The 26235-nt window shown below is 33.2% G+C and overlaps 1 protein-coding gene across 7 annotated transcripts in view; it reads right to left on the bottom strand.

The window, feature by feature from the left end:
• Positions 1-2950: 2950 nt before the first annotated feature.
• Positions 2951-26235, bottom strand: part of LOC129218433 (gamma-butyrobetaine dioxygenase-like) — a 94547-nt gene continuing 71262 nt past the window's right edge. For all 7 annotated transcript variants that reach the window (XM_054852692.1, XM_054852693.1, XM_054852697.1 and 4 more), the window contains 5 exons: positions 21961-22146; positions 18638-18813; positions 15023-15159; positions 10916-11047; positions 2951-3188 (listed from right to left, as the gene is read on the bottom strand). In XM_054852692.1, coding sequence (XP_054708667.1) covers positions 3110-3188; positions 10916-11047; positions 15023-15159; positions 18638-18813; positions 21961-22146 — 710 coding nt within the window. In that variant the 3' untranslated portion in view covers positions 2951-3109. The remainder of the gene's footprint in view (positions 3189-10915; positions 11048-15022; positions 15160-18637; positions 18814-21960; positions 22147-26235) is intronic.

The raw sequence follows: 26235 nt of genomic DNA, 5'->3' as shown, positions 1-26235 counted from the left end.
AGGGGAGACGCAAACGACGTACTCTTCATGCAAATTTGGTCGAAAAATAACAAAATGCACTTCCACTTTTATGTGAAAGCATTGTTTTTTCAAAGTCATGGTGATTGTGGGGGAGGGAGGGGGGCATTGACATCCAATGTGCAAGCAGCCACCTACGGCGGCTGTTTGGCTAACTTGTCATTTAACTTTTTACTTTAAGTTTGCCGCCTTCGGCGGTTGTTTAAATAAATTTGGCAGCAGTATTAATCAATCCATCTCTATCTTTTTTTTGTGCCATTCACATTTTTACGCCAAGATTGCCGACTTCGGCGGCTATCTACCATTACAATCTATCTCTACATTTTCTTGTCCATCTCTATTTATTTTGACCTCCTCACTTATTTCCTAATAAAACAAAGAACACTCAAAAAACCGCTTTTTTTATTTAAGTAGAGCAAAAAAAAAAAAAAAAAAAGCTCAAATTCCCCGTAGTGTGCAAAAATAGCGTTTGACAAAGATAAAAAAAATCTCGCTGTTTTTATTGAATTAATGCGCACAACTATGAAATGTAATGTTATATAGATACAGCGAAAGGTCCAGCTTGGGGGGGGGGATGGAAAAAGAAATAAATGCAATCCCTAAATAAAACAAAAAAAAAAGGAAAGAAAAAAAGCAAGCGCTGCCGAAAAAACACGTGGTCATCACGTCAGAAAATGTAGAACTAAGCTATATAGTAAAAAAAAAAAAAAGATTAACATTGCTTGCGATTAAGATTCCATCGTAAATATCGAATCGAAACCCAAGTAGTGACGTCACAGGCATAAAAGATTGAAGAACGCTTTTTTCGACTGATGCGTGAAAGGACATGATGTGTTCAGCTTTAAAAAAATTATATAAAAAAAACTATTGCGTATTTTTAAGAACTTTTTTCTTCTGAAGAGGGTGAAATGTTTTTACTATTACCAACTTAAATTTCAGAAATGAGGCTTTGATACTTCTCGCAGGATGATATTAGAAAAAAATAAAACCCAGAAAAACATGCAAATTAAAGGTTTTTTCAAAAATTCATAAAAAATACAAAAATTGCTCTATCTTCAAAATTTTTTTGTTCATCATATTTAAAATTAAATTTCCGACACTATAGTACCAAAAATATTTGTCTGGGCGCGATTGGTTCGGGGTCTGTGAGGTTAAAAGTACTAAAAAGTGCTAAAAATCTCATAAAACATTAAATAACTTTTTTTCTAATTAAAATATCAAAAATCGAAGCGCGAGGTGCACAACTTCAGCAAAAACTACACCTGTATACCAAATTTCATCTCTCTAGGCCTTACCGTTTTCCCGGGATGCGCGCCACACACACACACACAAACATCTTATTTTATTATATGTATAGATAGAAGATAACTGTGTATGATTTCTGAAGTTAGACCAATATTCTAGATTTACTGTTTCACAATGCCGCCAGTTGAATTTGAATTAGGGAAATTCTTTTTTTGTTTGAAACAGCATAGTTCCTCGGCGGTCTAATGTTAATCAAGTTTAGGTTTGATGAAGTTGACGGAACTCTTCAAATATCATACTCGCATTTAAATCGATTTGTACTTTATTAACTTTGTATATCGTCTCACTTAGTGAACCGGTTTTTATGCTTTTTTTTTTGCTTAGTGGTGGTTTTGTTTAGGGGTGGCCTAACTTAGGTTCCCAATCTTTCATTTACTCTATTTGTTCTTTAGGGAAAAGTTAAGGGTAAAACAATAAATTTCATGCAAATTCCCACACAAACGATTAAATATAAAACCCATTGATAAACAAAGGCCATAAAACAAAGGTATATACTTTCTTTACCAATAGTTAAAGAAAGTACTAAAAAAATATATTATTAGGGGTAATGATAATGAAAATTTTGAATTAAGGATTCTCTGAAGCAAACATAAAATTAATTCTAGTGGAATTTTTAATCTTCATCTATAGTGGGGCCATGTGAGGAATTATGCGACTTTTATCACGAGTTACATGACACGTTTTGCGAAACATAAATTACAATTTACAATATTACAATTCTAAAATTTATAATTTTACAAATTTAAACTTAAAGTGATTTGGGGGGTTTTTTTAGTGACTCGTGCATTTGCTTTCGGAAAACAAACTTTGATAAAGTTGAACTAATGATGAAGACAATTTTTTTTTGTATATAGTTACGCATTTGAAAAAGCCTCTCTTCACAGTCGTCGGAAGTCTCTGAGACGCTCGCAGTGTTATTTACACCATTAAAAAGCAAAAAATAAATTACTTTTAAATAAAAATTGCCTTCAAACAATACCCAGGAACTAAAAAGCAAAAATAACTTACATTCTATTTCCTACCCAAACATAGAAATGAAATTTATTTTACAATTCCAGTACAAAAATCAACTAAACTAAACACCGAATTATAAAATAAACACTGATTTAAATTACTATACGATGAATTATTTTAAATACCTAACTAATTATATACGATCTTTTAATTTTTAATAACCTTTTGAACTCGGGGCCTCCTATAAACTACTATGTAACGTAACTGAGTAGGTTTAGTTTTAAAGACTAATTTTGCGTACAGTTAAATTAGTGTTTAATTCAGGATTCGGTGGGTTGTCAGTTACGTTATGTAGTTGTTTATAGGAGGCCCCAACTTCAAAAGGTTATTAAAAATTAAGAGATCGTATATAATTAGTTAAGTATTTAAAATAATTCATCGTATAGTAATTTAAATCAGTGTTTATTTTATAATTCGGTGTTTAGTTTAGTTGATTTTTGTACTGGAATTGTAAAATAAATTTCATTTCTATGTTTGGGTAGGAAATAGAATGTAAGTGTAATCAGTTATTTTTCGCTTTTTAGTTCCTGGGTATTTTTTGAAGGCGGTTTTTTTTATTTAAAAGTAATTTTTTTGTGAAATTGTTTATTAATGATTATGAAGACACAGTGTATGAGCACCTAACTAAAAATTTTATTACAATACAAAAGAAAAATTCATTCTATAAAACCAAAAAGTACAAAAAGCAATCTTAAAAAATATTTACAATTTCTAAAACAAAGTTAGCCTCTATTATCAACTCGTAATACAATTGTTCATCGTTGACTCTTACTTATAACTTTTCTGCTTTGACAAATGATCTGTATCTTGTAATGACTTCATCAATATCACCGTAGCATCCTTCTAAATGTCTAATGAAAAGAAAGCCGAGTTAGTATTGCAATAGGTAACAGAAATGAACGAAATAAATTATGTTGTATTGCATTATGTAATGAAATGACGCAATAGATTAAAATATAACTTAGCGGTAATAGATTTTTAAGTAATGAAAATTTGATACTTTATGATTAAATCCATCCATGTACCGTAAAATGGGGGAACATTGCTCCTGTAGGGATAACTTTGCTCCAAAAAGTGTAAAAAAAATTTTTTACTGATTTTCGAGGACTTCAGTGACGAAGTGGTTGACAATGCGGAATTTTTTTTGACTAGGTAGGAGATAACAGTAAATAGGTGGACAAGTTACCGATTCGAGACCGTTATCAGTGGTAGGTTTATGTTTTTTGCTTCCCTTATAAGGTCGATATCCTAAACTTTTATACCGTTGGTCCACACATTCAAGCGTTTTACCTAAGTACCTTTATTTTATACTACCTTTTGTCCTTATGACGATTTTCATGACAGAGGGATTCCTGTAAGTATTTTTTTTATCTCATCAATGAACAATAATACTGACGAGGATTACTTTGCTCCAATAATGGGGTGCAGCCGAAGAGGAGCAAAGTTCCCCTTTGCGATTTTAAACTCAATTTTTCACTAAATAGACATAATTTTCGATAGATATCTTCTATTGATGATTTTAACGATTCTAGTAAGATAAGTTGTTATAATGTTTTTGTTATGGTGTTATGCCTCGTCGCCACTGTTATGGTTCCTTTTTAGGGAACCTATGCTCGCTGGAACATGTAATGGATTATTAATCATTCAGGAATTATAATACTAGACTTTACTATCCTAATTGCTACATTTACTATATACATAATACTATATACAAGACAGAGTGTGTCGCCAATGCGCACATCTCCGGAGTTCGTTCCGATCTCTTCTGTTCCTGAGAGGATGTTTTTCCTCAGTGACGTCAGTGGCTTCTGACGTCACTGCGATTACGATAGCGGAGTTCAATTAGTTCGATACACCACATTCCTCCCTTTTTAATATTTAGTAGTCCAGTCTATCTGGTGCTTTTCTCGCGCGGGTGGAACGTCTAAGTGGAACAGGTGCAGCTGATGGCTCTCCTGGCATCTTGGTAACTGCCATAGGTATGGCGGCTGGAGATCCTGGCCGGACAGTCATCTCCGAAGGCATGGACCGGTCTCCCTGGAGATTGCTGTTGTCGTTGTCGGCTGGACCGCTTTCAGGACGTACGTCACTGCATCTTTTCCGGAAGGATGGTCGGCGCACCCAGTCGACGTCTTCAATGTATCCCTCGTCACGCATCTGGTCGATGTGACGTCGCCAGAGTTGACCATTCACATCTACTGTGTAATGTAGTTGGCCGTCTTTGCTTTTTACAGTTCCAAATCGCCATTTTCTATCGCCTTGACGATAGTTTCTAACTGCAACCTTATCTCCTACATTGAATCCTCTATCCGAAAATTCATAAGTTCCTTTGCGAACTCTTTCCTGGACTCTGCTCTTTAGATCTGGTCTAACCAGGTCGATCCTTGTACGAATTTCTCTTTTCATCATGAGCATAGCTGGGCTTTGTAATGTCGTCATGTTGGGGGCCTTCCTATATTGCATAAGAAAGGTACTCAGCTTTTGTCTAAGAGTTCCAGGATAATTTTTCATAGTTCTTAAAGATTGCTTTACAGTAAACACATACCTTTCGGCCTGACCGTTACTTGGTGGTTTGAACGGTGCTGTGGGTTTGTGTTTTATGCCATTAACTTTCAGAAATGCCTGAAATTCTTGTGACGTAAATTGTGGACCATTGTCACTTACTAACATGATCGGCAGTCCAAAGCGAGCAAAGAAATCACGTAAACATTCGACAGTTTTGAAAGCAGTGCTAGTTTTCATGGGGTATACTTCTAGCCATTTTGAGTGTGCATCAACTATTATTAAAAACATATGTTCAAATATAGGGCCTGCGAAATCAACATGAATTCTATCCATTGGAGCGCTAGGGAACTCCCAATGGTGTACTTTTACTCCAGGAGGATCAGTTTTGTTAACTGCACAATCTACACAGTTTTTTGCAACCCTTTCAATGTCCTTGTCGATTCCCTGCCAGAATACGTATGATTTCGCGATTGTTTTCATTTTGATTATACCTAAGTGTCCGTGATGCAGTTCATTTAAAATTATTTCTCTATACAGTTTCGGAATGCATACACGTTGCCCATACATTATGCAACCATCTTGCAGGCTGTATTCCATCTCCCTTCCCTTCAGTTCACCTCCACTTTCCAGGATTTGTAATAACGGAGTGAGTTCTTCATCCCTTTCAGTTTCTTTGGCTAAATCTTTCGCTGTCACCGGCAATGTTTCAATTTGATGTAACTGGAAGATATCAATATCATCATGTATAGCCAATTTTTCCGAATCCGTAGGTAAACGCGAGAGAAAGTCTGCATTGCCGTGTTTCTTAGTTTGACGATAAATAATGTCAAATTGAAATGATTGCAGAGTCAACGCATAATGCAATAGACGTGTAGCAGCTAAAACTGGCAAGCCTTTCTTTGGGCCAAGAATTGCCAGTAGTGGCTTATGATCTGTAATTAGAGTAAACTTGGTATTTTTCACATAGAGAAAAAATTTCTTCGCAGCCCATACTATAGCTAAGGCTTCTTTGTCAATTTGAGAATACCGTTGTTCGGTCGGAGAAAGAGTTTTAGATGCAAAAGCAAGCGGTCGTTCTGAACCATCTGGAAATTTATGTGACAATACTGCTCCCAGTTCAACTGGTGACGCATCAGTTGCCAACAAAAGTGGAAGTTCCGGGTCATAATGTGCCAAAATTCTTTCCGAACAAATTTCGTCTTTGACCCTTTGAAAAGCTTCCTTACATTTCTTATCCCATTTCCAAGGAACATCTTTCTTCGTTAACTCATGCAAAGGATAAGCCAGTGTAGCTAACGTTTTTGAAAAGCGCGAATAAAAATTTACCAGCCCCATAAATGATTTAACTTCATGAACATTTTTTGGTTCCACGGCATTTTTAATTGCTTTAACTTTTTCAGATGTTTGGGATAGTCCTTGAGAGTTTATCTTGTACCCTAAAAATTATATTTCTTTTTGAAAGAATTTACTTTTTTCTTTGTTAATTTTTAATCCATGAGCGCGGCATCTTTCAAAAAATTCTTTTAATCTTACTAAATGAGTTTCATCGTCTGGAGCTGCAATTCTAGCATCGTCAAAAAATACTTCAACTCCCTTTAAATCCTGAAAAACACTTTCAATATATTTCTGCCAGATCGCCGGAGCGGCATTTAACCCATACATTAATCTTTTACACAGATAGAGTCCCTTATGTGTATTTATTGTCAACAATTTTTGACTTTCAGGGTGCATTTTCATTTGCAAATATGCCTGAGAGAAATCAACCTTGGAAAACACCTTGCCATCACTCAGTGATGCAAAAATATCTTCCATTCTAGGAAGTGGGTGTTGTTGCACTTTTAAATTCTTATTTAATGTTACAGAGTAATCTGCACACAACCTAACTTTACCATTTGATTTAATCACCGGTACGATCGGTGTTGCCCAATCCGAAATATGTACCTTTTCGATAATATTTTCGCGTTCTAAGCGATCTATTTCCTCGCCAACCCTATTTTTCAGTGCAAAGGGCATGGGTCTAGGTCTGCAGAATACCGGACTAGCGTCAGGTTTTAGCTCTAATTTGCACTCGTAATTTTTAATTTCTCCCAAGTCATCACTAAATAACTCTTTGTATTCGCCTAACAATTTAGAAAGACTAACATTTGTTTCAACTTTGCAATTTTTTATTGAATTCCAATCTAGTTTAATTTTATACAACCATTCGCGACCAAAAATTGTATCTAAATTTTCCTTAACGATATACAAGTTTAATGCGTACGTAACCTCATTATAGGTAACATTTACCGTTACATAACCCATTGGAACAATTCTATCCCCTTTGTAGGTTTTAAAAATTAATTTTATAGGCTGAATTTTCTTATTTGAAATTTTTCGGAAATTCTTCAGCGACATTATTGAAACGGCTCCACCTGTATCGGCTTCAAAGTTTACCCAATGGCCTTCGATTTGAACTTTTACCATTATAGGTTTCCTTGGTTCTTGTTCAGGCAGTGTACACTCTTCAGACTGAATTGTGTAAATAGGCACGGAATCAGCACCTTCATCTTCAGGAAAAGCTTCTACATCCACCTCTTTTTGCTTAACAGGTTTATTAACTTTATTTGCTTTGGCAGAAAAACATGCTTTTCCTAAATGACCAATTTTGCCGCATAATTTGCATTTGTAAGTCTTGAACCTACATTCATCTGTAGAATGATTTTTTCCATTACATCGAGAGCATTTTCTATTATTTTTTTCTTCAGAGCACTTTTTCTTCCGATATTGGCTCTGTTTCATTTCAGCATTATATTTATGAATTCCAGATTGCCTTCCAATTAATTCTGCCGTGGATTTATGAGATTTTTCCATCGCTAAAGCAATCTGTAAGGTTTGATTTAATTCAAGGTCATTTTCCTCAAATAATCTATCTAGTATTGCTCGATCTCTTAATCCGCTAACAAAAACATCTCGAAGCATCATATTTAAGACATCTGGTTTATACATACAGGGAATTGCTAATGAGCGAAGTTCTGCGATGTAGGCGTTAATCGGCTCATTCTCGTTCTGCTTGCGGTTTAAAAATATGTGACGGCTAGGAATAATTAATGGCTTCGGATTGAGATGATCTCTTAGTATGTCCTTGAGCGTTTCGAAATCTTTTTCCCCAGGGTTGTCGGGTGACAAAAGATTCTTCAGTAAATTGTATAATTTTGCTGACAAACTTGATATAAGCGTTTTCGCCCTTTTTTCTTTCGGGACATTTTGGATATCTAAGAATGCCTCGAAACGTTCTATAAAAGAATCAAAATTTTCGGACATTTCATCATATTTTTCAAAATTGACCCCTGTCACTTTTGACTCATTTGGGGTATCCACTTTAAGCTTGAGAGCTTGTAATTTTTATTATCAACAAGGGCTTCATTTTGTTTTATGAGTTCCTGAACCAGGGCCTCCATTATTTTTCAACCCAAAATACAAAAATATATAAACTTCCTACCTTGAGCCGTCTTCGGGTAATTACCCTATCCTTTTTGAAATTCGTAACACACACTCGTCGCCACTGTTATGGTTCCTTTTTAGGGAACCTATGCTCGCTGGAACATGTAATGGATTATTAATCATTCAGGAATTATAATACTAGACTTTACTATTCTAATTGCTACATTTACTATATACATAATACTATATACAAGACAGAGTGTGTCGCCAATGCGCACATCTCCGGAGTTCGTTCCGATCTCTTCTGTTCCTGAGAGGATGTTTTTCCTCAGTGACGTCAGTGGCTTCTGACGTCACTGCGATTACGATAGCGGAGTTCAATTAGTTCGATACACCACAGTTTTACTACCTATTTCATTTAAAGTTTAAAACAGTTTTGCAGAATAAAACTGGAAAAAATGTTTATATGTTTCTTATTCTTCTTTTCTTGAGGCAATGGTTATTACTAATATACTTTTTTAGAAAGTACTGGTGTATTTTTTCCTAGCATTTGATAACATTGCTCCAAATGAGATATAATTGTCATACTTACTGAGTTTTATATAGTTGTGCAATGTTTGCGGAACTGAGGGTAAAATTGCACCAAATCTAACAATTAAATAAATATTTATATAATGAAGGATTACCAGATGTTTACATGCAAAAGTGTAAAACAAACTCTCACAAATAAAGTATACTATATTTGAAATCGCTAGTAATCTATTTAGGTGACTTAAGAGACATTTTGGTTGATAAGTCCAAATAGTGCTGTAAAGTTCCCCCATTTTACGGCACAGTAAACTCCTGATTATCCGCAGAGCTGATTATCCGCGAGTCATTTAACAATCAGGAACATGTATTTTTGCAGTAAAAAGCAAATACCAATGTCTGTTTTTTTGACGAAAAATTGCAAATTAACTCAGTTGCTTTTGTTTTATTTATTTATTGTGCTCTCTTCATCGTACATACACTTGTTCTCTATTGATGTTAAGTTATGTTGTGCAAAAATACGTAACATTTTTACTGTGCTGTGCAAGTTTTCACTGTTTGAGGAAAGTATTATGCATCAATACACAGCTGTGTTTTTGAGGAACCACAATTTTTACTTTGTTTGTGCCTCATTTTAGCCTTTTGTGATTTATCTACGATTTTTACTATCCGCGGCAATTGTGCCAACCAATTCTGCAAATAATCGGGCGTTTACTGCATATATAATTCCTGTGGTTTGGAAATCCTTTATATTGAAGCAAGACACAAATATTAACGATTGAAATGTTTTCGATTCAGCGGATTTCAATAATTTATTTGTACATTCGTAAAATTATTGGATAAAATAACCTTTCCTGCTTCTTATTATTTTTTACCGTATTTACATATTTTAAATGGCTTGAAAAAAATATTTTACCTTATCGTGGTCAGTAATAAGATACATTCGAATATTGCTTTATGATAAACGCATCAATTTTATTGCAAGGCATATTATATACGAATTCTTTTACTTTCTAAAAACCAAGCAGCAATGCAAATACACTGATCCAGTTTTGATATGTTTTAATCTGTAACAATGTATAACGATTTATAAACTATCCAAAAGTTAAGTTTTGACAATTTGTCTTTATTCTGTGTCAAAAGTTAATAAAAATAAATATGAAACATTTAGTTTGTTATCCTGCATACTTTTATTAACCCTATTATGGCCGACTGTCATTCAAAGTAAAATTAATTTTTTTATTAAAACTATTAATATTTTTAAATAGTTTTCAATTATCTATAGAATATTATTCAATAATATTAATTTTCTTTTTAATGATGCCGAATGCAGGGGCTGATCGCGCCAACGTGATGCCCAGGTAATTGTAAAATTTGATGCTACTCTCACAAGAAAACCTGAACATTTTCAAAGTAGTAGTTTCCAAAAAAGGGAAGAAATATTTTTGTGCCTTAAAAATTCACGCCTGGGTCCCTCCCTCGCTGCCTGGATAAGTTCACACCCAGGTCCGTAAACTCGCAGGAACGTGTGTTAATCAGGTCCTGACCAAATATCTTTCTTTTTAAATGTAGGTAAGCGTGCGTGCTCGTACCTCATTATTCGTTAACGTTTGAAGTTTTAATTCAAACGTTAATACGGCAAAGACAAACAGAAAATTTCCAACCCTCTCAAAGTTTTCAGGATGACCCTGCACAGGTCACGTAACTCTATACCACGCCTCGTTTTCAGTGCTCTTAGTTTTCAATGCGTGATTTAAAAGTACTTTGAAATTTTTAGCAATTTATAAAGGCTTTTTAACCATCAGATTGCCAAAATTTGACTGGCCATATAGTCCTAATGAAGAGTCAATGAGGTAGCAATATTTCTTCACGGGACATCTTAACTGTTTAGCGGTACATTATCATGGTATAGACATTCTCTCCCTAAAAATATTTTTTTTTTCAAATCAGATTTAAAGCTTCACATTTTCACATTTTTTAAAAAGAGATTTTGAAAGTATCGATTATGTAGTTCAACTTTAAACACCGTTAATATACTTTTTTTTAAATTCAGTTTCTATTTCTTTTATAATTAATAGCAAACCAATATACAGAGCAATTTTTTTAAACATTACAATAATTTTACCTTGACATTCGCCTAGGATCGAAGCTAGTACGTCCGTGAAGAATTCTGCGGTTGTTGAATGCAACTAAGTCACCAGGGACTAAGTTAAAAGCAAATTCCGACTCCTTTTCTCGCATTTTCATTCCTAACAACCTTAAGAGAAAGCATTAAAATATATTAAATTGAATTTTGAATTAATACAATATATTTGCATTCATTGAGTAATAAAAATAAGGTCTAAGTCCTAAAAACAGATCTGGAGTGGAGTCAATCGCAAAAACTTTTTTTGCCGACTATATAGCTTTAATAAACAGCACAGAATAAAGCTTCAAATTTACATTTGAAACTATGGAAGCATGTTTTAAGCCATCTCACATCTCTTTTCCAGTGTGTCAGGGGGGAAAAAAACATTTTTATATTTTTATGAACTACTCGTAATTAAATAAATGCCTTTGTTCAGAGAAGTTCATGTAAATCAACAACGTTTTAATGCACAAAATTAGCCTGCTAAAATGCATTGTCACGGTTGAAAGAAAATGTCAGAAATAGCATCTTTTTCAAAAACATTTACAGCGGTCTAAATTATTCTACATTTTTCTAAATGTGTCAGCTTGCCCTTTATGGACATAATGAATCGGGAACAAATTCCCTATACAGTCGGATTCCGCTACAACGCGATCCGACTTAAGCGAAATGGCTATAGCGCGAGTTTTTCATGAAAAATGATTTTTTTTTTATTGCTGACGTAAACTGCTCACCAGATTTTTTTTTGGAAAGGAGTCACGGAGCTTTAGAATGGGTTTCGTTGAAACTAAATATTGGTTTCCTGAATGGGCTTTCCTCCCTTTTGCATCACTGAAAACGGAGGTTCACACACTGTAATAGTATAAACAACACTTTGCTTTAAATTAGTGTACTCGTACACATAACCGCTCCGATTCATTACTTTTCTTTTTATTCTGCATATGAACGTTGATAAGATAGAATGGCTCCCAAGCGTTATTAAAGCATTTAAAGTCCTTTATACAAGGGAGTGTCTCCAAAACTTTGTGCAAGCAATGAGCATTGTGGAAAATTTCAACCTGAAGGAGTACTGGAAGCAGTACACAATTGGCTCTGCACTGCAAAACATAGGCACACCATTAGAATCCATGAAAACACAGAAAACCAATGCAAGTTGGAAGAAACGTTGACCGGATATCGTGCAGGATTGTGAAGGCTTTGCTCCTGACGACATTCACTGTGAAGCAGTTCAAAACACAGAGGCGTTGGCGAAGCACCTCGGTAGAGAAGGCTTCTCCGATATGAAGGAAGAGGATATAAGCGAACTTATCGACTGCCATGGCCAAACTCCGTCAGATAACCTAGCTCAGCAGAATTTGTTGAATCTGTAAGTGAAGAACAAAACGAAGAGGATGAGCTTGAAGGGGAGCTGCCTGAACTGAATTTTGAAGTCAACAAAATGAGCGTATACGCAAGAGAAATGCTAAAACTGCCGGAGACGCAAGATCAGAATATGATGTGTTCCGTTACCTTCGTTAATCACCTTGCGTCTGCAATAGCTCCTTACAACAATTTACTTGTTTTAGAGAAGGACAAACTAAGGCAACCAAAGATAAGATCATCTTTCTGATAAAGGTGACTGATCCACCGAAAAACATCCAGGATGATACTAAAAATGCCGAAGATGAACCATCAGTCTTTCTTCTTCTTCCTCTTAATCTAACGAGTTTTCTGACGTGCATGCGCTGTCTGAAGACTGATAACAGTCTGATCGCACTGTTTAAACTATCATCTTCTTCATTTTAAAAATTATAATTAAGCTTACTATATCTACTGTTCAGTGCTATTATAATACTGTAATGTGCATAACGTAAGTACCGAACTGTTTTATTTCATGTCTCTCTCTCCTATTGATCATTGATTTTGGGCTTCCTAATCATAATTTATGTTAAATAATAACTCTTTTTCCACAATACAGTAAAAAACCAGTTCTTTATAAAAGATATGGTAATATATAGTTACGAAATGGTTTGAAACAATTCGGGGGTGTTTAAAAAAGTCTAAAATAATTGGGTATGCTTATCAAAAATTTCTAAACATATGTTGTTCCACAACGCGAAATTTCGACTTACGCGAGGGGTCTTGGAGCGCATCCCTTGCGTAAGTCGGGATCGGATTGTAAAAGGGAGATCGGGTATAGTTCTTACACATTTTACATTCAACGTGGATCAAGTTGATGCAGAAGTGAATATGTTGTTACGCTAGAGTAATACAAAACGAAATGGATCTTTTATGAGTTGTTTTTAAAGAAAACTCTCACAAAATGTTTAAAGTTTTAATCTGAGTTATGAGATAAATGCAAATCTGATTTACAGTCAATATAAACATAAGTATGGCTATCTTCACCAAAATATTCCCTTACGCTCTTTCAAGTATTTTAAGAGGAATTTCCTTCCTTTGAGTTTTTTACCATTTCTAAGCATTTCTGGAAAAAAGAAAAAAATACTTAAAATTCTTTGAACGATATCAACTTGACCAATGCACCAATGCACGATTAATCAACTTGACTCAAACAACTCCATAACGTTAATTTGAAAATGATGAAAAAACAATTTCGAACAGAAGCAACTTCTATTAAATAAAATCATGTCTCCTATTCAAAGAGCGTAGTAATATCTTGCTTTATACGATTCAATCACTCTATCACCCTATTCACTCTATCACTTTGTAAGAAAACCTTAAAAGTTTCCTTTTGTGCAGAAAAAAGATTTGTTACACATAACTCTCAAAGGAAAAAAGGTTATCCTATATGTACGTCAGTCGAACCAGCATAAGTCCCTTGCTTCTTCATAAGACTCTCAGTTATGGGTACATGCGCACTCGAAAATTAAAGCCCTTGTATCAACTATACCCCAGTCTCCCCTATTCAAAAATATATAGCAGATTGAAAAATGAATAAATAAATAAAAGTAAAGATTAAAAAAAGTATAAATAATAACAGTTTTTTTTTCAAAATTCAAATCAGAATCAGTGAGCGATGTAAGAATTCCTAGTAAGTATAGTATACTGCGGTATGATAACCCAACTCTGCAAATGTAGCAATTTCTCCGTTTACTCTTTATTCTCTCATGAAGAAATAAATTATCTTTCAGAGTTAAGTTTCCTCTTGTCAGAAACAGACTACAGATATACTGTACATAACTTAGCTTTTGCATGCTGTTGTTCTTAAAATTTAATTAACGGGAAATCAAAGACTCCTGGGAATGTTACCATTTTTATAGAAACACTTTTAGAAGTTTCAACTGAAAAACCAATTGAAAATATAATAAATTGTTTTTCTTTAGCAAACATTAATTGACTGCCAAACACAATAAAACATCGAGACAAAATCATAGCTCAAACAGCACGTATGAAATAGAGCTAAGCAAATCACAGCTGACTGACAACTGAACTAACTCTAACATCAGAGTAGGTATATTTATACTTTTAGTTTTTGGAAAATACGGAAATATTCCGGTAAATCCTAGAATTATCTACTAGGTTCGAAATATCGGCAAATAACGTCAAGTTTGGCGGCTTGTGACGATTTTTCACGAAATTCGGAGCCGAATATTTCTTTTTACACATGGAGCCAAAAAATAATTCTAAACATAGAGCCAGCTTGGTGATATCTAGCCAATTTTTAGCCAAGCCAAATGAACTTAGAGTTTAAAACATTGAAAAGCAGGTAAAACCCACTTACAGGTAAAGTTTCAAAATGTAAGGTTATTTTGTAATAGCAAAAGATTTAGGCCTTAAATCTTTCGCAGCAAATATTTAAGGCCTTTCAGGCACGGAGAAATTTATCTTTTTTTAATGGAATAATCAACATTTCTATGAATTCTTCCGTTATTGAGAAATTTAATCATTTGTAAGGAAAGAAATCAATAATTATAGAACCTACTCAATATAATCAAGTCAAGTGATATCTCGAAATAAATTTAAAAGTAAGACAGTAACGTGGTACCATAACTAGAAAATTTATGGAGTCCCTGCTTCTTAAAGATTTTCTAGTAGTATCGCAGTTTTTTTTTCTTTTTTTGCAGAGTGGATGTGTGCATCTTTATGAAGTACTAATATACTTACTTATATGCTTCATAAAAGGGCTGGACTGAGTCAGCTGGTCCTTTAAGAGGAGCCATAGTTCTTGTATTGTAATGAACCTCTCTCATTTCTCCAGTTCTATTACAGCAAAGAACATACTGATGATTACAGTACTCCATCTAAAGAAATATTTTTTATCAATTTCTAAAAGATCGATTTGCTGTTAATTCAAATTATACTTTTTTTAATATAAATCAAATCAAAAACTTCTAAATTTCGGTTTTGGAAGATAGGTTTTGGAAATTCTGCCTGAAAAATAATTCAAGGATCTTGAATTTGAGTTTTCGCTTCAAAATACGTTTTTGTTCAGGAAATAATTGAGGCAGTGAGAAGAAAAGGAACGTAAGTGAACATTTTCAAGTTTCGAGTAAAACGCGCATATCTCTTAGGTAGGCTTTCACTGAATTTTTTTCTAAATCATGCTATACAGCAGCACCTACTAGGGCCACTACTTTTATCTCTTGCCCCAAGACAGAGCATATGTTCTCCTACCATTTGTATTGGTTATCTCAAAATTTTTAATTTTGCCACTTGTCTTCTCACTGCCTCAACTAAACTTGAGAAGAAAACTAAGGATTTTTTTTTTTTTTGGAGAAATATCTTAATTGTTATATTTTTTTAAGCCCATAAATTGTTGCACAATTTCTATAAGCAGAATCAAATCCTTGCATTCAATTATAAGTTGTAAGAAATTTCATATTTTGAAGACATTTCTGGAGACGAGGAAGGGCCACGGGAAACCGTTGTTATTGTGTTATAATCTTAATTTTTTAACCGACTTCAAAAAGGAGGCGGTTATCAGTTCATACCGTATGTATGTTTTTTTTTTGTTTGTCCACTCATAGCGTCTCACCTAGTGAACCGATTTTGATGATTATTTTTTTAATGGATAGAGGATGGCTCAACTTAGGTCCCATTACTTTGTTTGACCATATTTGTTCTTTAGATAAAAAGTTATGGGCAAAAAACAGTAAATTTCCCTATTAAATGATTAAAATCATATTGTAGCGAAGTTCGCTCTTTTCATCCGTGGATAATGGTGGCTCAGTGGTAGAATGCTCATCTCCCACACGAACAACCCGGGTTCAAATCCCGACTAGGACAAAGTGAATTTTACCAAAATTTCGTTTCTACTGTTTCCCGTATTTTCTCGAATGTTCTATTAATTTCTGTATCTTTTCAAGTGTGGAAAGTTCCAGCACTTTTTCAAGTTGTATATAAGGAGATGTAACGTCCATTCGTGGTTCTGAATAAAGATCTCGAGTTGAGACTAACGAGTATTCGCTTCATTTGGCTTTCACATTGTCTTCGCTATCTTCATCTACGCGACAATATGAAACTCATTTTTATAAAAGTTTGGTGCCATATAACTGTAACATTAATAGTAATTGTAATGATAATTTTGAATAAAGGCTTTTCTAAAGCAATACAGTGATATAGAGCCGCACTTCTTACTAGGTAACTTCTTACTTTTACTGAAATATCTACATTTACACTAAAAAGAATGAAATAAAAAAATTTTGAAAAAAAAATAGAACCGACTTCAAAATTGCTCTAAAAAGTGAAAAATAATTTTATTCTTTAAACACCTTCGATAATACTTTTAAACATAATTTTTGAAGTTGGCGCAAAAACAAAAAGTAAAATCCATTGTAACCATGCTTCGTTCATATTTTTATCAAAAAATCATCCAAACTTAGGAACGAAACATTTATATCGTTACCCAAATATGCTGTCATCAATGCGTAATGCATGTGGTAGTGAAGAAACTGGACCTGGTGGTTAAATTTATACTTGTAGTTGAGTTATGGCTGTGAATGATTTTATCGATCGTTTTTGCGCCAACTTCAAAAATTATGTTTAAAAGTATTATCGAAGGTGTTTAAAGAATAAAATTATTTTTCACTTTTTAGAGCAATTTTGAAGTCGGTTCTATTTTTTTTTCAAAATTTTTTTATATAATGCAAATGTCATGAAAATGACTGTTAAAATATTTAAGTTTTCCTTCTATAATTCGCATTTTAAACATGTATATAATTGAAAAGTAAAACGAAAAAATGATAGTAAAACTTTTCATTTTAATTACCATACACATTTGCTCAAGTTATCCTTAAGGGGTTACAGTACCTCAAAAATGACCAAACGATCAAAAAAAAATTTATTGCTTATTTTGAAATTAAACACTAGTCCAAACACACGGGAAAAGTTTCATTGCTTTAGTTCAAATATTTAAAAAGTTATGAATGGTTTTAGCTCATACTCGCTATGTGTTCTTATGCAAAAAGAAAACTTTAACTTGATTTTTCTCGATGATCGTTTTTTTTTTTTTCGTGTTTTCGTGTCATAAGAACCCCTAAGGATTTTTTTCTATTAAAGATACAGCTTTAAAATGATACTTTTTGCAATTAAGATAATATATTTAACAAAACTGTGCATTGGATAAACATTTTATAAATTATTCAGATGTTTAGAGCATGTTATACCTTTAAAAACCAAATTTGTTTTGAAAAAAATTACGATTTTTTCCGTAATTGATCACAGAAAATTTTCTAGTAAACACAAAAGCAAATGAATGCACAGATTTTTATAGATGATGATTGTGATCGTTTAGCAAAAAAATATTTTTATATTAGTTTAGAAACAAAAAAGCCTTAAGGATTTTAAAAAATTGAAATTTTCCTAAATGTTTTGAATTTTCAAAAAAAGTAAGCAATATTTAAAAAAAAATATTGATTACAAAGTAAGTAAGCATGTTATGGTTTCAACACAAAATAAAATAAACTTAAATTAAAAAAAAAAATTGCTTGAAAGGTACTGTGACCCCTTAAAAAGGTAATAGAAATTACCTTTCTACAAGATGGTAATTTAATACTTCAATGTACAAGAGGAATCAAATGAACGAGCGGAATTTTTAAAAATACAGTCCTAGTTCATGGAATTATTGTAAAATATATATATCACATGCAGCTAAAGTCAAAATTAGCAATTTGGTGACTAGAAAATTGGGAAAAGAGACGAACCTTTGCTGGCATGTAAAAAATGCTAGATTTGAAAACAAGAAACATTTCTTTTTTATCTATCAATTGCAGCAGAGTTGAATTGGATTACTTTCGCAGAAATTTTGCTAACGTATTCCAGCTCAAATGCACTCCAATAACACGTTCCTACAGCGGTGGTAAAAATAATTGCATCACCCGCGCCGCAAAAGAGAGGAATAAATCATCCCGGCTGCATTCAACACACAGACAAGCATCCCGTATCCCAGATGATTTGGGGATGCATTCCTGATCAAGGAGTTGGTGGGCTTCATTTTGTGCAAGGAACAGTAAACGCTCAAGTGTATATTGGCATTTTGGAGCAGAAATTGCTTCCTACTATCCGGGATCACTTTACTTCTGTTCCAAACCTCATTTTCCAGGATGATTCTGCTCCGTGACATAGGGCAAAAATGGTAAGTAACAATTTAAAAACCTTTATTGAACAGAATTGCTAAAACTGAATACTCTTATCCTGTTTCCGTTACAATTTAGCATCTTCTTCAAAATATGTATGGTTAAACGAAAACCTTGACACGTATTACTCATATTTTTAACTTACATTGTGACTATAGATCTTGAACTCAACTGGTGTTGTTGATAAAACGTGAAATGATGAAGGATGTTCGTTCTGAAGCCATTTCGCAATATAGAACCCATCAACAAAGAAAGACTGTCCTCCTATGCTATCCTCGTCCTCGGATGCACTTGCTTTGAGGCAATGCAAGGCCTGAAGACCTAAATTTATTAAAATATTTGTCTATACAAAAAAACAATCTGACATACAGTAACGTAATGAAACTTACAAAAGTAAACTATTCAAGAATCATTTAAGATGTGTAAGTCATTCCGATTTACATTGTGAATACACATCAGCCAACTTTACAAAGATCGGAAAGTTAAGATTAGAGGGTATTTCAGCTAGAAAGACTCTTAAAATGTTTAGGTGCTCAAAATATTTCATTCAATTTTAAGTATCATTTGAGGCAGTGAGAAGCATACACTGTAAAAACGATTCAGAAACGTTCCTGGAAAATAATAGGCAGCTATGTGCCCAATTACAACCAGTAACATATCTTCCAAAAACCAGGAACGTTTTCCGATAAAAGTCAGTAACCTTTCTGAAATATTGTTCAACCTCCCCTGTTAAAGCCAGTCGTGAACCTTTTAGAATAATTAAACAGGTTTAATGAATTTGATTAGAAGACTTCCTGATTTACCAGGGAAGCTCCACAAGCATTGGAGCAACCATAGCCACAGTTACTCGAAAATTTCAAGCAAGAACCAAGCATATTCATGCCTCGCAAAGCTGCAGTTATCCAGTGATTTGCTCCCATTGAGAGCTTAGTCAATCCAGGCAGGCCGCATAATCAAATTATATCTGATACATTTAATAAACACGCTCAGTAAATCTTTAAACTGGTAGCGAAAAATATTTTTTCATACCAGTGCAAAGTCTGCATTCATGCATCTTTCAGCAACTCAGAAAACCTTTTTGCGAAGATACTTGATTTTACGGGGATATAGGTGAAAACCTCTGAAATCCCGAAACGTCCCACGGAAATAACCAATAACGTTTCGGAATTTTTTTACAGTGTAGGAATTTAAGTGCCACGTTTAAAAATAACCAGTTCAAATTATAGGGGAACCTCTCTTCTGTAATGGGGCTTGGGGCAAGAGATAGTACCTGAAGTCCTGGTGGATGCTGCTACACCGCATGATTTAGAAGAAAAAATCAATGAAAACCTATTTAGGATCTGAACTTTAAATACATTTTACTCCAAACTTAAAATGATTGACTTACATCCCTTTGCTTCTCGCTGCTTCATTTTATGTTTTTGTACGAAGATGCATTTTTATTTAAAAATCTATATCGGAATCAATATTAAGTTTAAATTCGCGTATAGAGTCTCGTTTCTTATAAACATGTTTTAAGAGATAGGATTTAAGATTTTGTTGTCTGAAAACAATGTTGATGATAATCCGAACTCCATAAGTCACTTTCCATCTAAGGTTGAGCTAGGAGAATTTGCGCACAATTTAACAAAATAATAAAAAATACTCTAATTCTCAATCTTCTGCTAAACTACTCATGTATAATTGTAACACCTTTTGTTGGTTATGAATTTTCATTGCTATTTTTCTGTTACGCTTAAGGTAATGGAACAATTCTGACAAAACCTAGTAAGCGTTTTTGCGCAATCGGTCCTTATACGGTCGGAGAGATTGCTCACATAAATGGGAGAGATTTTTCCTAATAATAACTACACAGTTAAATTGTTAACAATAATAACACTCTGTGACAAAATTTTACTTTTTTTCTCCAACATTGAATTAAATAGCTGATTGATGTCAAGTTGGGCCTGCTAAACATAAATATATAAACAAAGTTCTTGTAACATGTACCATTTTAAAGTTATGACAAATTTAATTTCCATAAATGTCTAAAAACTGAAATATTTAAATCAAATCTAAACATATTTATTTACTTTTATTTTGAATATCGATGCAGGTATAGTAATAATATACACTTATGCGTACATTGTGAGGAGAGATAGCACAAGTTTTATCATAGTGTAGAAAAATAAGCCAAATTTTATAAAAGAAAATGAGGAAAAACGAACTTTTCCTCTTGCGAATAGATAAATCCTTTTGATTTAGAAATCAACAGTAAATTCCCAGCATTTTTCATTCAATTTTTCTTGGTAACGTTCTTCTATACGTTACGAAGAACCCCTTAAATGAATTATTTTGTTTTGTTGTCATTCCTTAAAATTTAGAGATCAAGGTATAATAATTCATTTACTTAGCTTGGTTAAACAGTGCAAAGTAGCGATATGTATCACAAACGCTCTGAGCAAGACCAATCAACATGCACTTCTGTGCAGTGCCTCGCTGTTATTAAAGAAGGTCACTTCTGATGAGGCTGCTTTTTGATCCATGCTACTCTGGTATTCTTGACTAGGGCTTACGGTTTTAAACAATAATGTCACAATGTGGCATTCTTGTTGATATATAAATTGTCTTCACTGGTTTATTTCGCATTTGAGAGAAAAATGTCAAGTTACTGAACTTTGATAAACAATTTTTTTTTTTCAGTGTCGTCTTAAAACAAGGATGACGAGTACCCAATATATCGAAAACTCGCGGAGTTCTCAAAATGCCTTTCCCAATGTTGCCTAATCTTTCTTCATTCACAAGGAGTTTAGTTCCAAAAATCACCCCAAATGCTGCAACAGTTTGGTTTCATTTACTCCAAAATTCTATTTACTCCAGCTGACTGTGTATTTATAGTTGCGCTGAATTGGTCTCATTTGCGAATTATGAATATCAAAGGAAATTTGGAGTATTCAGCCGTTATAGGTTTTTGAACGAAGTTATTTTTTTATATGAAGGGTCACAACACCATTCCCCCCCCCCCCAATTTTCGTTAATTCTAAAATATGATAACTCCCCCCCCCCCTCAGCCCTCTGACACAATTTTGAATTTTAAGAACAATGTAATATCGTTCTGAAAGCACTAGCGGATGAAACGGAGCTAAAATAATAGGAATAAAACTTATTAATCGGTTACAACATGCAATACAAATTCACGAGCTTTAGTTCTCGATTTTTAAAAATTGCTGGTTTTTAAGTTGTGTCACTTTTTTTTTAGTTCCGAGAGGCGAAATCTTACAGCATACATTAAATGTATACATTCATAAATTTATATTTCAAAACGTAAGAGCGTTACTTATACTACGATTTAAGTGATTTTTTTCACAATCCCGATATTTTTCCAATGAAGTCTTCAGTAACTCGAAGGAGCAGTTATACAATATTTTTTTTTACCATGCTTAGTGAAAAATTAAGAATCTAGCAAAGTATATGCAAAAATTTATATACCTGGAGATTTTTCTAGGTAGTTCATGTCCGTATGGTGTTCCAAATACATCCCCGAAAACGCCAAATGGGTGGGATCATTTTGAATGGGTTCACATAACACATCGAAAGAGCTGCCCCATTTCGTTTTTTTAACGTAAGCAACTCTTTCAACCACTTTGATTACTTCACCTTTTTCGCAAGGTACATCTGAAAAAAGCAAAAGTTGGTGTCTAAGAAGATAATATTCTGGAAGACAAAATATTTAAATAGCACTTAATAAGTTTTATAGGAATTTTGATTGCGGTCAATAAGTTCTTCTCATCCTCCACTCTTCAAACTTACGAGGCAATGTTAAGTTTTATGCCATACAAAACTCTTCTCACCCAGTAACAGCTTGAAAGTTTTTTTTTTCCCTTTTTAATTAGTTTCTGCTTATATTGTTCATTCTTTAGCTATTACTTTACGGACGTATCTTTTGAGATGCGTTTATTACGGAGCAAAAATATATTATCTAAATACTGTTTCTGGAAATCTTCAAAATTAAACTATATTATGCAAAAGTAGAGTCTACTTTCTTCATAGATGAATCAATTATTTCATAAAGGGCATAAGTCCAACTAAGGCAACTTTTTAGGAATCAATAAAAAGTGATTATTTCATTCAGAAATGAACTAAATTCTAAGATTTTTTTTTTTTTTGACTAATCCAGCCACAAGTAGGATCATTACCTCACCTTAAATTACGTTTCATTACGTCACTGAAATTAATTACTTTTTTTTTGAACTTATGCCTTTTCTGCAGTAAATATCCTGAAAGACTAGTTTAGAGTTAGGAAAATGTAAATCAAATGGAACAGCTTTGTTTCAAACTGATTTATGATGATAAAAAATAATATAACAAAGTGACAAAAATAATTAGTGCAGTCCGTATTCATAAATTCGTTATCTTAAGAAAATATATCGTGTATTTTCCTCTTTCTCTCGTCTTGTTTTAGTGAAATAATAAAGTCTGGTTTAAAAAAAATTAAACAAATACAAAAACTAACAAACTGAGATAAAAAGAAAAAGATTTACATGTGTACAAAATTAGATTCATGTTCATCAAATACATCCTCCATGGATATCTTTTTTAATATCCTTCTCTTGTCTAGTTTTATGTATCAAATTCCATGTACATACAAGTATTAGTATGATCATGTTTAAAATTGCATTCAATATTCATCTTGATATTTGTTATTTAACCCAATAATATGAAAATTTTCCCTTAATACTCAATATTGGCAAAGGTAGTTCAGCCGACAAGTTTTACTTAACAATATTCTCTTGAAAACAGGCTATAAAATAGCTAGACTGAAACTGTTCCTTTGACGTTCTATCGAATATTAAAATATCATGAATGTTTTGATGGTTGAAAACATTTATTATTTTTTGATTAGTATTTAACTTAGTCATTTTATCGCATAGTGTTTTACTTTATTTTTTTTTCATACAAGCACTCTTGTTAGAATAAAACAAAATTTTCACGAAGTAGATTCACTTTGACTATTTCATTTTCCCAATAATATTTTATTTTACTTTACCATACTTTACTATTTTACTTACTGCGTTTTACTATTTATCATTCATTACAGCTTTTCCAAAATATTACTTTACAACCAACTAATTTCACTAACAGAATTTTCATTACAATTTATAAATTTCAGTTTTATTTAATTATTTTTACCTACGGTAAAATAAAACACATCACATAAAAATGTTAAACATCAATGAAGAACCCAAGAAATGTTGAAATTATAAGTCGCGTATCAAAACTTCATGTCTACAATCCTACAAATTTTAAAAATAGACTCACCGAAAAATAACTTCTACTGAAATTAATTTCAAAACTCACAATCAATTTACTCTTAGTAGTAATTAACACTTATCATTAACAAATTTTCACGAATTTTAAAAATCATCTTAAATAATTTTTTCATGTAAGCAAATTTCGCGCTCAAGTTACGTTTTATCACTGCATATGCTTTTCAAGAGTTTTATTGAATTTATCACATTTTATTTAATTATTTTTTGATTAGTATTTAACTTAGTCATTTTATCGCTTAGTATTTAACTTAATCATTTTCTCGCTTGTTTTTACTTTATCGTTTCCCCCCCCCCCGATATTTTTAAACTTAGAAATTTTTCACAATTAGTCACAGGAATCGAACCCTCAAATTTTTCGAAACATTATCAGGTATACAATTTTCATCCAACTAATTTAATTTAAAAACTTGCAATCAGTTTACTCGTAGTATTGGGTTGTTCGGAAAGTCATTTCGTTTTTTTTGGGGAACATGAAAGACAGTTTTCGTATAATGAATAAATATTTTATTAAATTATATATTGGCCATTCTGGTCCAACACCTTTTGCCATCTTTCTGGCAGTAACATAATTCCCCTCTCATAAAAGTTTTGGTCCTTGCTGGCAAGAAACTGGTTCAGGTGGTTTTTGACATCTTCATTTGAGGTAAAGGTTTTGCCATCCAAAAAATTTTGCAGGGACCGGAACAAATAGTAGTCGGAAGGCGCCAGATCTGGAGAATATGGTGGATGTTGCAGTACGTCCCATTCAAGCTGTAAAAGTTTTTGGCGAGTGACCAAACTTGTGTGAGGCTCCGTAAGGATATGGGGCACCCACACATCGAGCTTCGAGGTTAAGCCCATGCCTTTCAAATGGCCATAAACAGTCGAATTCGACAAATTTAATCTCTCACCGATCTCTCGTGTGGTTATTCGCCGATTTGCATCAACTAATGCCTTTATCGCATCTTGGTCAGCTTCGACCGGCCTTCCAGACCGTGGTGCATCTTCGACATCAAAATTGCCGGATCGAAATTTTGCAAACCAGTTCTGGCACTGGCGTACTGTTAACACGCCTTCTCCATACACATCCGTCAATTTTTTTTCTCGCTTGGACAGCATTTTTACCTTTTCTGAAGTAAAAAAGTAAAATATGACGAAAATGCTGCTTATTGCTCTCCATATTTAAAAGGGCACCAACCAAAACTACTGCGTAGAATTAATAGAACTTTTTCACACACAAGCCTTGCAATATCAGCTCTCAAGACATATAATGGTTATGCGGCTTAAGTGTGAAGTTGGTTTCGAAAAAACGTAATTAAGTCCTCTGACGGGAAAAAACGAAATTACTTTCCGAACAACCCAATAGTAACTAACACTTATCATTAACAAATTTTCACGGATTTAAAAAAAAATCAACTTAATTAATTTTTTTCCAGTAAGCAAATTTCGCACTCAAGTTACATTTCATCACTACATATGCTTTTCAAGAGTTTCATTTAATTTATCACATTTTATTTAATCAACTCGAATAATTATTTTTTGATTAGTATTTAACTTAATAATTTTATCGCATAGTATTTTACTTTATTATTTTTTTTTTCATACAAGCACTCTTGTTAGAATAAAACAAAATTTTCAAGAAGTAGATTCACTTAGTCTATTTAATTTTACCGAAAATATATTACTCTAACAATTAATTTCTTTAACAAAATCGATATCATTTATTTTAGTCTTTATCCTTTTCGAACGATACATTCAAATGGTCAGCTGTACGTTAAATTAAGAATCTTAATCTAAAATTTAACAAAATTAAGTTATAACTAAATACTGAGTAAAATTAAGTACAAAAGACTAACCTTTTTCGAGTGAAATCCCTCAAGTGCCACCAATTGCGATGTTATTCAAAAACAATGAATGAAATTGTAATAAGTGGATTGTTAATTATAACTCAATCTCACAAATTACAACTACACGCATGTTTTATTTGAAATCGCTGCATACGGCTGGCTGCCCATCATCGATTTGCAGAAATTATGCCGAGATATCATCACATCAGCGCGGCAGTTGAAAAAAACATACCCTGATCCTACAGAACTTCGCATCGTCCACACACACCGATACAAATTGAGGAAATGACTTTATCAATATTGCTATCTACCCCTTTACCGATAACAGATAACAAACCCCACGTGCGAGTATAATTCACCCCTAGCAAGCACATCTTGTAAGTGATGTCACTGTTTCTGACCAATTAAAATTAGTTCATGTTTCTCAAACGTCACGGCAAATCTCAATCATTGATCGTCAATAGCCTGATGCTAGGTTTTCCAAACAAAATTTTAGATTTTAATTCGTAGTTTCGAATTAATATCTTTTTCATTTCAAACTTATATAAAAAAAATTTCCAACTTGTATGAATATTTCTTTCAAAACCAGATTTTTGATTCAAAACAGT

This window comes from Uloborus diversus, chromosome 3 (genome assembly GCF_026930045.1).
Source record: "Uloborus diversus isolate 005 chromosome 3, Udiv.v.3.1, whole genome shotgun sequence".
NCBI lineage: Eukaryota > Metazoa > Arthropoda > Arachnida > Araneae > Uloboridae > Uloborus > Uloborus diversus.
This window is presented reverse-complemented; position numbering and strand designations above follow the sequence as displayed.